Source organism: Cricetulus griseus, chromosome 2 (genome assembly GCF_003668045.3).
Source record: "Cricetulus griseus strain 17A/GY chromosome 2, alternate assembly CriGri-PICRH-1.0, whole genome shotgun sequence".
NCBI lineage: Eukaryota > Metazoa > Chordata > Mammalia > Rodentia > Cricetidae > Cricetulus > Cricetulus griseus.
Window position 1 is genome coordinate 1,168,502 of NC_048595.1, and position 14,854 is coordinate 1,183,355.

Here is a 14,854-nt window from a genome sequence, read left to right on the forward strand (position 1 = left end):
CCTTTCCAGGGCTGGGGAGGAGGGACTGGGCAAGAAGTGCCATGAGGATCTGAGCTGAGGCTGGCCATGCTGGATGTCACGGTTACCCCATCTCTGCTTTCTCATGCACACTTCCATGGGCCTGGAAATCGTGTGGGTAGGGCAGATATGAGGGTTCTCAAAGGGCACCGGGGCACTGAGTCCTTCCTGCATGCCACAGGACTCCGACTCAACTCAGGGCTAAGGCCCAAGGCCTGCTGGAAGGGCCCAGGAGTGTGCACTCTGAGTTGGTATGGAGAGCTTTATTGAAGTGGGTAGCTGTGGAGCTCACGAGGGCCAGCTCCCAACTCCCAGGCTGTTCAGGAACAGAGGGTGTGCTCCCTGGGGGAGGCAGCATGAGCCTCTATTCAGGGGAGGGTGGCCCTCTCTTGAGGGTGCTCTTGGCTCCTTTATGTCCATGGGCCAGGAGTGGCCTCTAGTTTAGAGCTTCCGGGTGATCTTCAGGGACGTGGGGCCCCTGGCTGTCCCTCTTTGCCAAGACTCGAAGGTGTTTGAAGGCAGTGGGCAGCCTGTGGCCCAGGAATGGTGGAGTGGTCTCATCAGAGATCATGACCACATACTCCCCTGTGAGGGATAAGGAGGGATGCCATCAGGCTCATGTGGCTGCTATAGCTCAGGCCTTGTCATCTTTGCCTGCCACTATTTTCTCAGGCCCCTACACTAGGACCCTGGGCCAGACTGCCATCCTGAGGCTGGGTGTTTGGTCAGCAGGGTGAAGATGTGTGTTTAAGGCACAGTAACCAGCTTCCCAGACCCAGGCATCCTGGAGACTGAGAGGACAGATGTGTGGACAGTCCTCAGGGTCAAGCCACAGAGCCCCCTGCTCCCAACTGCTAATTAGGCCACATGGCTGAGTCTTCTTGTAAATTCTCGTGCTTGCATTGTTTTTGGAGAAAACGCATTCATTTTCTCTAAATGTTTAAGAAATAGCGGGGCTTCTGAAGGTTTAAGGTGCCTGGTGGGGCCCTGGGGGAGGGAAAGCCTGGGGGGAAAAGGCAGGGGGGATGCCCGGGGGCTGGGGGAGGGAAAGCCTGGGGGCTGAGGTAGGGAAGGCCTGGGGGACTGGGGGGGGGAAGGCCTGGGGGGCTGAGGAGGGGAGGCCTGGGGGGCTGGGGGAGGGGAGGCCTGGGGTGCTGAGGGAGGGGCGGCCTGGGGGCTGGGGGAGGGAAGGCCTGGGGGGCTGGGGAAGGGAAGGCACTTTTCCTTTCCACAGTCTGTAAACTGTCTGGAGAGCTTCAAAGTTGGAGAAACCATAAAAAAGAAAATAAGAAATAACAAAAAGGGAAGTTGCCATAGAAACGGCCCTCTCTCCCTCCCCTGAGCCCGCTGGGGCTGGCACCAGAGTGTGGAAAAAGCTCCTTGGCTGGCCCAGGCTCACACCAGGAATGTGGCCGCAGCTGAAACTGGGCTGGAGCAGGCTCCCACCACCAAGCGAGTGCAGCAGAGCCCAGCCGAGCGACATTCCAGCCACTGAGCAAGTGGTTACCCTCCATTCTGGCTAAGCTGAGGGCTGTGCCTTCCTGGACAGGATAAGAATGGGCCTGGGAGCTGGAGGAATTCGCTTGGCCTTGGGTCAGCTTCTTCAGAGAAACTGGCTCTAGGAGGCCCATGAGCTGGGGCTGGGGTACTTGGGGAGGGGGACATGCACCGGCAGCCGGCCAGGCTCTCCGGCAGCTGGAAGAAAAGCCCTGCATAGCGACGACACCACAGTGTTCCCAATCAGCCCATCTCTAGGCGTTCCCAGGGACATGCAGCTGCACCAGGCTCCGCCAAGGGTGCTGGCCTGGAAAGCCAGTGTGAGCTCACGGCCATGGCCGCAGAACCAGGCCACAGGCCTGATCTGACCCTGTTCCTGGGGCCTGTCCCCATTGGATGCAGAAGACTGGCATGAGAGGTGCTGGCTGGTGTGTGCACTGAAGGCCTGGCCCTGATACCACATTGTACAGTTGTGGGCTTGGAGCCTGCTGTCCCCCAGGCCAGCACTTGCTGAGTGAGGGGCTTGGCTCTCACCTGGCCTTACTGGGTGTGGTGCCCTCAGTCCCTAGAGTTACCACGAAACTGCAAATCAGGCCTGGGGTTCTGTTGGCAGAGGCTGTGGAACTAAAAGATTCTTCTCACTGTTTGGAGAGGGGGACATGGGGCAGAGGGCATGGGAGGGGCCCTTCCCCCAGGGTCAACCTTCAGGCTCAGCAGTGTGAGTCTGTCTTGGAACTCCCTCTAGACCAGGCTGGCCTTGAACTCACAGAGCTCTATCTGCCTCTGTCTCCAGAGTGCTGGGACTAAAGGCTTGCATCACCACTGCCTGGGGCTGGAGACTCTTTTTTAGTAAAGCCCCCTAGCAGAGCTGCAAGCCCAGGCTTACCCTGACCTCAAGGCCCTGCCAGAGCTGTAAGTGGCTGATTTCTTAGGCTTCCCATGAGCCTATGTGAGATGGGTCTGTATCACACAGCCTATTGGGCTCCCACCAGGATCCCAGAGATGCTGGAGCAAGGGTAAATTTGGGGGCCAGGCAGACAAGCACCAATGTCAGCTACCCAAAGCCTGGGCACTTTTAGGGGATGGAACTTCATCTAGAGAAGTCATTTCTGTCCTGTGTTCCGATGAATTAAAGGCCTTGGCTTCTCTGGCTTGGCTCTCTGGCATGGAGAGGAGGGCCCAGGCTTGACTGGTTCCCCAAGGCTGAGGACAACTTTACAAAAGGGGATTTGGCACTGCCCGGTCCCTAGGACCATCTCAGCTATGAATAAGCCCTGGACCAATGACCCTTTTTCTCAAGCCTGGGGCTCTGCTGGCTGAGACCCTAGAGCACACACATTTCTCTTACTAACCAAATGGGGTGTCGGGTAGACCAACAGGCAGGGACTCTGTGCTAGGGCACATGAGTGTCTGAGAGTCTGAAACTCATGGCCACTTTGAGTTCCCCATATCTTTCGGGTCCAGCTGCTGGTCTGGTCCGTGGCCAGTTCAGCCACTGCCTTGGCAGCTACTCCCCTGCGACAGTCAGCAGGACCCACGACTCCCACCCCCACCTCACTTGGTCACTCAAGACTTCTGTTCCTACCCTGCTCAGCTCCTCCCTTTCTGGTACATTCTTCTTACCTGTCAATCTTCCTGGCTGCCTCAAAGCTCAAGGCCCAGAAGTGGCTTGTGGTGTACCCCCTACCCACGGTTCACACACCTCCGTCAACCTCTGGGATGCTTGGGCATGTGTGACCTTCCCTGGACCACCACCACCACCCAGAGGCCTGTATTGGCAGGAAGCAGTGTCTGCCCCCCAGACACTGTTTGCCTCTGCCTTTGAAACACAGTGAGGGGGCTTCTTAGTGGTCTACACCAAAACGCCTACCTAGGTATGCAGAGGTTGATGGCTCTTCTGCAGTCCCATCAGGCCTGCGGGGAGAAGAAGGAAGAACCCCTTAGTATTCTACCCAGTTCCCTTTGGGTGTTGATTTCACCTGAACTAAGGCCTGTCGTTCTGGGGCAGATGCTGGGCCTCAGGACAGCAGAGCCTGTAGTGCCTGCCTGTTTGTGTGGCGTGCCTTCTCTAAGGTTCGCCTCTGTCTTCCAACGCTGTATGCTCACATTCCCAACGCCTGGAGAGTTGCACCAAGCAGCCCATTCCTGGCTCTCTGCCCTCTAGGTCCCACAGATAGAGTTCTGTCTGATGCCTTGGTAATCTCAGAATTGCCGGGCAGTGGTGTAACAACCACCTCATGACCCTGGTCAGTCTTGCCTCCTCAGAACCAAGGTATGGCTTTTGGAATGCGAGAGGCTCTCATAACCCAGCCTACCACAAGATGGAGGAGTTAGGAGTTGGTCTGAGAACAACTGAGATCTGGACCTGCTTGGATGTTGCCAAGAGACACATCGATTTTTCAGAAAGGAGTGACTCAAGGGGCTGTGGAGGTGGCTGGGTTAGTTAAGCCCTAGCTTTGCAAGCACAAGGACCCAGGTTAAATCCCAGGAGCCATGTAAAAGTATCAGATATGGTGACATGTTTTTGAAACCCCAGCACTGGTGAGGTGGAGACAAGAGGATCCCTGGGGCTCAATGGCCATCCAGGCTAGCCTAATTGGAGAACTCCAGGCCAGAGAGAGACCTTGTCTCAGAGGAGGTGGACAGTGTTCCTGAGGACGGCATCCAAAGTTATCCTCTGCTCTACACTCACACACACACACACACACACACACACACACACACACACACACACACACATACACACGGCTGAGGCACCCACGTGATCCTTCAAAAAACAAAGGCCAGTATCACCTGGGAGACTCCAGAGTGGGGAAAAAAGGGGAGACAGATGAAGACAAAGGTAGGGAAAAGGTCTCACTCTGGAACCCCCTGTGCTCTGCTCCGGCCTCCTGTGTCTGAGAGATGGAGGCCTCTGCTGCCCACAGGGCCCGTGAGAACCCTGTGGGATTTCCAATGTAGGTGCAGCCCGTCTGGATACATGCTTTAGACTCAAGCCCAAGTCCTACATTGGGCCCAAGGCCTACACCCTCAGGATCTGGAAACAGCCAATGAGGGCCCGTTCAGCTTTTGAGACACCCCCTGAAGAAGGACCAGCTGCCCGGGTAGGTCATCTGAGGAGGACCTGGCAAGGCCCTGCTGAATGTGTCCAGTACACGTGGCAAACTGGGGCCCTCTGGCACAACCTGGGTTTGGGTCTCTGAATCGAGTTCTCAGCCTCTTCTCATTCCTGGTGGAGGATGAGGATGCTGGCTCCATGCAGATACCTGGCCTCAATCCCAGATGTGTTGAGCTGGGCTGCATGCTGAATGATGGGTCCCTACTGACGGGGAGGAGACTCAAAATACTGGTCGCTTGGGCCTCCTCCCTGACCCTGGCCCTCCATCCCGGGCAGTCGAGTTCCTGTCACTAGTGGTCCAAGGTGGCCAACAGCCAGTGTGGTTCTAGGGACAGTGTGCAGGGTCCCTGTCCAGGTGGAGCTTAAGTGAACAGCAGGTTCTGATCCCTGGACAAACTTAAAGACCATGCTCCTGGTTTGGGTGATAAAAAATTAAAGACAAAAGATTTTAAAAATGACTTCATTTTAAGTAGGGAAAAAAATGGGCTTGGGCTGGGTGGGCCCCAAGAGTACCTTAAAGGGGAAGAGATAAATAATTTAGCAGCAGGAATAACTAGTGTCTGTCAGGCTGCCAGCTTTAAGAGAAATAAAGGGGGTTACAAGAATCCTGAGAGATTTGGAGAGCCCCAGGGCTTGGAGGAGGCCAGACAGAGCTGGGTAGAAGCCGGCGTCAGAGCTGGTGGTTAACTGGGCATTACAGGAAGATACGTGGTGGTTGGGCCTTGAGACCTGAGAAATGGTCTGAGCAAAGTGGGCTGTTCTATGGTACCTTGTGGCTTTTCTGTGGGGAGGTTCCCACTGGTCCCAAAATGGTGGATTAGGTAGAAATAGTATGCACATCCATTGGCTCAGCAGGAAGGAGATTCAGACCAGAGATCCTGATAGACATTTCTCTTGCAGTCTAGCCAAGGAGGCAGTGTTGCCAACCCTGGGTAGGGAGAGCCACAGCTGGGCTGGCATTCTTGGGTAAACTTGGAAGACCCTCCATTTTGCATGACCTCCTCTAAGAGTCTTTTCCAATTTGTTTCTTTCATTTTTTTGAGACAAGGTTTCATATATCCTGGGCTAGCTTTGAACTGGTTATATTGCCAAGGACGGTTTCAACTCCTCATGCTCCTGCCTCCACCTCCAGAGCGCTAGGGTTACATGTGCACACCAGTCCAGTGTGTGGGGTGCCAAACATTGAAACCAGAACTACATGCATGCTAGGCAAGCATGCTACCCATTGAGCTGTACCTCTAACACTCTGTTTTGAAGTAAGGACTATGTAGCCCAAGCCGGCCTGGATTACTGGGTGCTGGGATCTCAGGAATGCCCCCATCATGCTTGGCTTCTTCTTGTTTTTATGATTGGGACTCCTGGTGTGAATTTTTATTTCCATTAATTTTTTTTTTAAAGTTTGCCCTAATTAAAGTTCGGTGGTGACGATACACACCATTAATCCCAGCACTCAGGAGGTAGAGGCAGGTGGATCTCTGTGATTTCCAGGCCAGCCTGGTCTACTGAGTTAGTTCCAGGACAGCCAGGACTACACACAGAGGAACCTTGCTTTGAAAAACCAAAATCAAAACCAAAATAAATAGTTTGAATCTCAGCATTTGGTAGGTGAAGGCAAGAGAATCAGGAGTTCAAAGAAAGCCTGGGCAATCTGAAGCCCTGTCTAAAAATCAAGCAAGGCTGGCAGTGGGTGAAAACATTTGCTACGCAAGCCTGACAACCCTTGGATCCCACGACGGAAAGAGAGGACGGACTTTTAAAACTTGCCCCTGACCTCCACACTCACACCGCGGCACGCCCACAACCTCAACACATTGCGCGCCTGCACAAAACGTGGCCGTTGTCTCCTTTCCCACTTGCTGTCCCCCCTTCTGGGGGTGTGGCTGCCTGCGTGTTCTGCTTGTCTCTCACCTTTCTTGAGTCCTGGCATGATCTGAAGGCCGTCTCCTGGTTGGCACAGCTTCTCTTTTTCAATGTCCCTACACTCCTCAGGGAGGTTTTTAACTTTAGATGGCTCAGTTTCATCCCTGCCAACTGCTGGATTGTTTTGCAGGTGAGTGTGGTATCCAAGGCCTCACACATACTGGGTCCCCCCTGCGAGTTTGACCTGAGAGACTTTGTAGCACTTCTTAGGACTCTGTCTGTCCCTTAAGATTTCCTAGTGAGCATAGAGTCCAGTTACAGCTGCCCCATGCTCTTGTCTCGCCTCTCTCCAGTGAATTTGACTCTCTCTCTCTCCCTCCTTCCCTCCCTCCCTCTCTCTCCCTGACAAGGTTCCTCTGTGTAGCCCTGGCTGTCCTGGAACTCGTGCTGTAGACCAGGCTGGCCTTGAACACGGAGATCCACCTGCCTCTGCCTCCCAAGTGCTGGTCTTAACCACGTTCACTACCACTGCTCAGCTGATCATTTTCTCATTACAGGTTGTATTTTCCTGCATCCTTTGCTTGCTTTCTGAGTTATTCAGTAGTGTGGTGGTAGACAACAGGGTCTCCAGAGTGCTAACATTCTGCTGAGCTGCGCCCTTGGCCCTTCCCGATCTTTCATCAGACTCCAGACGCTATGAATTGTGTGCCCTGTTGAGGTCTTTATGTTGTTTCCGCTGAAATGTTCTTGAAGGTTACTTGCTGAGAGAAGGTGTCTTCCATCTGGGTTTTCCTTTCAGGACTTCTTGGGTGTGGTTTAAGTTCAGTTTAATTATTCTGAACTACTAGGGGAACTCTGCCAGTACCCAGTGTATTTCGAGGGCTCCAGCTGGGTGTCTCCACCCAGCATACCTGTGGCTCTGTCTTGGCCTGGACATACTGACCTTGGCTCAACTGACTGACTCTGAGACTCTGACTTTTCTTTTTAGTTGTTTGAGACGGGGCTTCTCTGTGTAGCCCTGGCTGTCCTGGAACTCACTCTGTGGACCAGGCTGGCCCCTGCCTCCCTCGTGCTGGGACTAAAAATGTGTGCCACCATGCTATGGGGCTTATTCTTTACCTTTCCCCAGGCTCCCAGCTTCATCTCCTCACCTCAGAAGAGTCCCAGGCTTGCTGGGGTTCCCTTCCTAGCACTGCAGCCTGGAGGCTCCTCACTGTGATGGTTTTCCCCCTGGGGCTCCCTACCCTTCCTTGGCTGACTTCCAGTGGATCTCCTATCTTTCTCTGTTTTTTAACTGCTTCCTTATTTTTGAGGGGACAAGTCATATCCCACATATTCCATCTTGGCTGGAAGAAGAATCTGTTCCCACATCTACAGACCAACACCAGACGAAGAGGCCCTGCCAGTACCAATTCACCTTCTGAGAGTCCAGCAGATGGGATGGAAGCGGTTCTCAGTGAAGTCCAAGCTTAGGAACTGCTCCCAGTCACCTGACATGTTCCAAGGATGCAAGTCTGAAGAGGATGCTTCTCAGCCACGGAGAGCTCTGATGCTTGCTCCCAGAGGCTTCCCAATGGGCTGCTCATTCTTGCCCGGATGCTTGCTCCCAGAGGCTTCTCAATGGGATGCTCATTCTTGCCCGGAATTCTACTCTAGCTCAGTTCCTGAGACGCCTGCTGCAAGCTGCAGGTTACAGACCCAGGGACCGTGGGGTGTCTGTGGACAGGAAGCCTGTCTTTCCTCTCAAGACCATTTGGGCTCTGTTGGAGAGCAAAGCTGTCAGAAGCACGTGGAGGCTGTCAGGGTTAGAAAACTGCAGGAAGCAGCCTGAGGCATGGCAGGAAGCTGGTCCCAGGCTGACCAGGCACACAGCAGAGCCTCCTCCATACTTCTCCTGTCACCTGTTCCAGCAGCCTGAGACTCAGTGGGGCCTCACGTGGGTTCTCAGTCCTAACTGCTGCTTGATCTGCAGGGACATGCCACCGATACCTGCACCATCCTTCAACTTAGCATCACTCCTAACTCGAGTGTATTTGTGAAGGGCATCGTGGGTCTCCATGGCTCACTGGAGAACTGAGGAGCCACAGGCTTGTGTGGTGGGCTTGTGTGAACAGATCTCATCAAGGAACAGAGATAGCAGAACACAGCGCAGGTCTCAGAGATTCAGACAGCACGCATTTCTACCCAATGGGCTTGGCCCTCTGTGGCTACAGGTCAGGTTTTGCAAGCCCTGCAGGGGCTCTGGGGTCCTAGAGTGGGCCTTGCTTTGTCTTTTTTGCCTGTGGTGGTCCAACTTATGAATCAGATACCCAGCGCCATCCTTGTTCCTAGTCTGACCTCGTCAGGGGATCTGAAGTAGGGTCTGAGCCCACTGAGCCGGAGGTGCTCCTGATTCCAGGCTAGAGGAAAGATTGCCACAGGGATACAAGGTGCAGGTTCCTAGGTCTCTGAAGAACCTATCTCAACTTCCAGGTCAAGGCCAGGAGCCTGAGTAGATGCTTCTGTCCTAGGATGCTTAGAGGGTGAATAAAGCCAAGCCCATGCATTCACAGACCACAGTCAAGAGCCAACCAAGACACAAACTGGGAAAAACTGCCAAAGAGTCAGGCCAGGCTACCCTTAGCAGGAGACCCCAGGGCTTCTGTAAGCCCCAGGACTACAAACCAAAATTCCAAAATTAGAACCAATAGCCAGAGCTCAGTGTGTGTGTGTGTGTGTGTGTGTGTGTGTGTGTGTGTGTGTGTGTGTGTGTGCACACGCGCGCACGCACGCGCTCGCACAGTGATGCTGTCACTCTCCACCCCCTGAGTCTCCAAGGAGAGGAATAAGGGCCTGAGTGGTGCTTGGCCAGTGACATTTGTGTTCCCACAGTCAGGGTACTGATTCCAGTCCTGTGATCCCCTCTCCTGGACATTGGCCAGGGCAGGAACTTCAGCACATGGGCTAGGTTGGCTCTGGGGTCACATTGCCATATGCCTCTCCCATGAGGCCCCAAACAGACGCTCAGCCAGGCTTCTGGGCAGCCATGGATTACTGTGGCTGTGGCTGTTTCCCAGGCCATAGAACAGGGGCTTGATGACTTTGCCCTCCAGTGCTCTGTCCCAAGTGGGAAACCCAGATCATTCACTTCATTTGGAGTAGGGTGCCAGTTTAGCTGGGGAAGGGTCCCTTGAGAGTGGCATGTGAAGGGTTAAGGCTGCTGTCCTGTCTCATTCTGCCATGGGTCATTATCCCAGCACTGGCAGGCAGGCGGGAAACAGCCTGCTGTGTGGGGGAGATTAGTGCTCCAGGACAGCAGCAGGCAGCAGGCACATCCGAGGAGGGCCAGCTGCTCCCTCCCAGCCCTCACACCTGTTTCGGTTTGTTACTCCTGCTTAGACAAAACAGGGCTCATTTTCCGTTCCTTAAAACTTTTTTAGAAGAAGCTGGAAAGATGGCTCCACAGTTAAGAGTGCTTGCTGCTCTTTCACAGGACCGGAATTTGGTTCCTGGAACCCACATCAGGTGCCTTGTACCTGCCCATAACTCCAGCTCCAGAGGGTGTGATACCCTCTTCTGGGCAGACTATGCCGGCAACTTCACACACATCCACATGCATAGACAGACAGACGACAGACAGACAGACAGACAGACAGACAGACAGACACACACACACACACACACACACACACACACTATTTAAAAACCAAACTTCCTAAAGAAAGGAGGGGCCCAGGAATTCCTTCACTACTCCTTGCTTTCCCAGAAGGGCTTTCTGCAGTCACTGCTCAGGTAAGCAGGTCCACAATGGGGCCAGGCCACAAGAGCCTCAGGATCCCATAACACAACTCCTACTTCCCCTTGTCCTTTCACTCCAATGTCTACACAAGGGTCTAACCACGCTCCAGGCTGCCCAGTCCCTCATCTCTAGAGTGCTAATCTTCCCTGGGGCAGACCTGGCATAGCACCCCCATGTTTCCCTGCAGCCAAGCTATGGGGGGCCTCATCCCAGGCCAATGTGAACCCCATAGCTCTGCACATGACCCCCCAGCGTCATCCGCCCAGCAGTCAGAAGGGACCAGGCGGTGCCTGTGGTGTCACAACCACATTTTGTGAATCTCTGGGTCCATCAGAGACCATTTAAAATCATTTGCTCCAGAGGCAGGCAGATCTCCTTGAGTTCAAGGCCAGCCTGCTCTACAGAGTGAGTTCCAGGACAGAGGGCTCTACACAGAGAAACCTCATCGTAAGAAAACAAACAAAAAAACCCCAGCATTTGCTCCAGTAGTCTCCCAGCATGGCTTGTAAGGGAAGCAGAGGGGATTGAGACACACAAAAGTGCATTCAGAATAAGCCCCAGGGTGAGCCAGGCATGTAGCATTAAGACATTAAGAGGCTGGGGGTGGGGGGTCCGGCAAGGAGGGACTGCAGTGGGGCAGAGAGGAGCTGTGAGACCTCTTCCCTGTGTTACATCCCCTTCTCATAGTCTGACAGCAAGCACCCTTCACTGGGTCTTGTACACAGTGGCTGGGTGTAAGAGAACTGTGCTCCAAGCCTGAGGTGTGATGTCTCTCTGTTGGCTGCATGGCTGCCTCACTGGCTAGATCTTCCTCAGTTTGTCACAACTGTGGGGCTCAGTGCTACCCTGCACCAACCGTATTGTTTCAGGCTCCAAGCCAGTGGTTGATTGGGTTTTTGCCCCAAATATCTTGATACACTAGTGGGCTAATGGCTAGAGGCTACTCAAAGGCTTCTTGTGAGGCAGCCTTGCCTGTGGCATCATCTTGATTCCCCAGGTTCAGGGTAGGTGAAAGCCTAAGGAAGCTAGCTAGCATCTCCCTACCATAGGTGTGTGGTGCTCCCTTCAGGGGTACAAAACTCCAGCGTTAGGGGCACAATGGCCACCTACAGTCAGCGCAGGGGGTTGTCCAAAACATCAACTATCTTTTCAAATATATATATATAATATATATATATATATATATATATATATTCCATCTGTGTTGGCTTAATGACTGATTAAATGACTAATCATGGAAGTCTTAATTAAAACCCTTTTTTTTTCCCCTCAGAACTGAGGAGGGAGGAGAGGCTCTGATGGTCCCCAGCATGTGTCAGGCACTGGGTGAGTGGGTGAGAGACACCAAGGTACAATTGGGCCCAAGGTCATCTGCCAGAACTTCCCACATACATTACTGAGTGCCTGGATGTCTCTCAGCATCTTCACTGATGGGTTTCAGGCAGTTGCATTTTTTCCATCTCAAAGCATGCAATTAGGGTTTTGGCGGGGGGGGGGACGGATGGACACGACACAGCACACATGTAACCAGAGCCATTCTCCTACAGAATGTTCATGTATGGAATGTTCATGTGTGGCACAACCACTCTTATTAAATCAAGTCCATCTTTTGCAGCTGACACAATTTCACATCGTGCAGAGACTGACAGGGCCCTTTGTCGTATAGTGAAATTCCATAACATGCTTGGAATGTCTCTGCAGGAATGCAGCAAGGGGCCCTGGACAGAAACATGTTCAATCCCAGGAAAGCTAGCAGAAAGGTGCCTGCAGGACCGTCACCTCTACTGCCTGCCTCTCCCCGCTGCTGGGGTATACTCATCCACAATCATTTCTTTCCTTGGAGTGGTGCTGGTCTGGCTTTGAATAAGCGTGTATTAAGACAGAGATCAGACTCTTGAGAACATGAAAAGCCCACTTACAGAATAAGAGGAACCCCCTTCCTGAGAGCCCAAGAACGTATCTACCTAGGACCCACCTTTCCCTGTCATTCAGTCCTCCCAGGCCTGGGCCCCAACCTCATCAGATCACCTGCAGCATCACTGGAGCCCGGAGGTCAACAGCTCCTTGCACTCAAGGTCTGGACTCTGAACTTGCCTGTCCAAACAGGGCCCCGGATAGGCACACTCCTCCTTTATTGCCGTGTACGTAAGGGACCAGGCCTGGTGAGCTTCACACGGGCCCTGTGTCTGTTGGAGGGCAGAGGAGGGAGGAGGGCCCTAACCTGTGCCCAGGACCTCGCTCATGTTGAGCTAGGTGCTGCTGAGATGTTATGCCTCCCTCTCCTACCAAAGCACCCATTTACAGGCAGCACGAAGGGACACGTTTGTAGTCAAATGAGATGTTCCCGAATGATGCCTGCGAGTTGTAAGAGGCAAACAGGCTCTCCAAGTGCTGTGCTCTTATGTAAATTAGACCCCATGTTCCCCTGCTCTGCTCTGAAATTACAGGGTGGCATGTCACTCTCAATCTTTGCAGGGGTGGAGGAGCTTCTTCCTCACGAAGTCCTTTTGTCTGAAGCCTTCAGATGACTGTAGTGACTGCTGGCTCTGACTCAGGCAAACCTCACCAATGAGATTGCCTCCGGTTTCAAGAGCCACCAGCTGGTGGCCAGGGCCAGTCTCTCCCCAGAACCTAGAAGCCCAGAGTATTTTCTGAAGGCCACAGGGATAAGGGTAAGGGTCCCGTTTTTTGCTGGGTAGTTTTACATCAACTTGACCACAAGCCAGAGTTATCAGTAAGGTAGAAATCACAATTGAGAAAAGATCCAGTTGTAGGGCATTTTCTTTTTCTTTTGGCTTTTCAAGGTAGGGTTTTTCTATGTAGCCCTGGCTGTCCTGGAACTCACTCTGTAGATTAGGCTGGCCTTGAACTCACAGAGATCTGCCTGCCCCTGCCTCCTGAGTGCTGGGAATAAAGGCGTGTGCCACAACTGCCTGGTTGGCATTTTCTTAATTAGTGATTGATGGGGGGAGGGACCAGCCCATTGTGGATTCTACAAGAAGGCAGGCTGAGCAAGCTATAGGGAGCAAGCCAGTAAGTAACACCCTTCCATGGCCTCTGCCTCAGCTCCTGCCTCCAAGTTCCTGCCCTGTTTGAGTTCCTTCAATGATGAACAGTGATATCGAAGTGTGAGCCAAATAAACTCTTTCCTCCCCAACTTGCTTTTCGGTCATGGTATTTCATAACAGTAACAATAACCCCCTGACTAAGACACTGTAGCTTGAGGGACAGAGGCGTCCTCAAGGATGCAATCCCAGCATGTCCTGGGGCCACCCTTGACTGTTAACTCCTGGATACCATGGGCAGGAAAGCTGCCTCTTCTCATCTCACACACGGGTCACTCTTGGTGGGATGATAGCTACCTGAACTTTTCAGCTTCTCCACCTACAGTCCTTGACCTTGAGCTGCTTATGGCTAAATACCCAGAGGCTATGGTCCACTATTCCACCGTAACTTCTGTCCAACATTAACCAATACACAAACCACCACTGGCCTTGGCTATATGGTAGGCCTTGGCTATCTATAGTGAGGTCAAGAAGGGTGATTGAATGGAGGGTGGTGGTGGAAGGGTTCCAAGAGGGCTGCAAGTGGCTTCCAGTTCAGCTAGCATTTTCCAGCAGTGTGAGGGGCTTCTCTCCCTTCATGCCTGGCAGGTTGAGGTGGCGTGTAGTGGTGGCAACGTCTCAAAGTTGTAGTCATCTGATGTGCTTACCTTGGCTGACTGAAATTATTCCCTTGGCATCTTGGCTGCAGAGCCCAGTCTTTGCCAGGAGAGAAGGAAGATTAAGAACTATGACCCAGGTGTGGCAGCCAGCCCAGCTGGGTTAGGCAGGGACAGGGGAGGTGGCCCTGAGGCCTACCTCTCTGTAGACTAACGCAGGAGAGAGATGGCTCAGTGGTTAAGAGAACTGACTGCTCTTCCAGAAGACCTAGGTTCAGTTCCCACCACCCACGTGGCAGCTCACAAATGCCTGTAACTAACCTCCAGGGGATCTGACACCCTCACACAGACACACATGCAGGCAGAACCACCAATGCACATAAAATAGAAAAATGTGAAAGGAGGGAGCCCAAATGATCACAATTAGACCCTTGTGGGATCCCCTAGAAAAGCCAGACCAGGGGTTTGCTCAGGACAGTTGTGACCCAGTGGCTGTGTTAGGTTGGGAGTGGTAAGAGCATTGTGGCAAAAAGTGTGACAAATGTTGGGTCATATCCTCAAGGTGTTCCTGATACTGGGTAGCAGTAGGCCAACAGGCAGAACCAGGTAGGGTTGCGGCCCCATGAAAGGTGTGAGTAGTCTAATAATGTATGATCCATACTCTGCGAGGTTGGAGGGGAAACGGTGCCAAAGTGACCTGAGGAGCACTCGAACTGGAAGTCTCTCGAGTGCTGGGGCTTGGGGGGGGGCACTCCAGATCTGGTCTTTATTGGCAAGGTTTGAGTCTTGACGACTCCAAGCTCAGATCACAAGAGTCCCCCTCCTCCTATGTCCTAATAAAGGTTCAACAGCCAGGTTCCTAGTCCAGAATGGCCCTTAATTCTTACCCTCCTACTTATCAGGGCTTGTGGGCATGAGCCTC

The 14,854-nt window shown here is 53.0% G+C and overlaps 1 protein-coding gene across 4 annotated transcripts in view; it reads right to left on the bottom strand.

The window, feature by feature from the left end:
• Window positions 1-266: 266 nt before the first annotated feature.
• Morn1 (MORN repeat containing 1) overlaps window positions 267-14,854 on the bottom strand; it is a 63,751-nt gene continuing 49,163 nt past the window's right edge. For all 4 annotated transcript variants that reach the window (XM_027398507.2, XM_027398506.2, XM_027398505.2 and 1 more), the window contains 2 exons: window positions 3,386-3,429; window positions 267-603 (listed from right to left, as the gene is read on the bottom strand). In XM_027398507.2, the coding sequence (XP_027254308.2) occupies window positions 455-603; window positions 3,386-3,429 (193 nt within the window). In that variant the 3' untranslated portion in view covers window positions 267-454. The remainder of the gene's footprint in view (window positions 604-3,385; window positions 3,430-14,854) is intronic.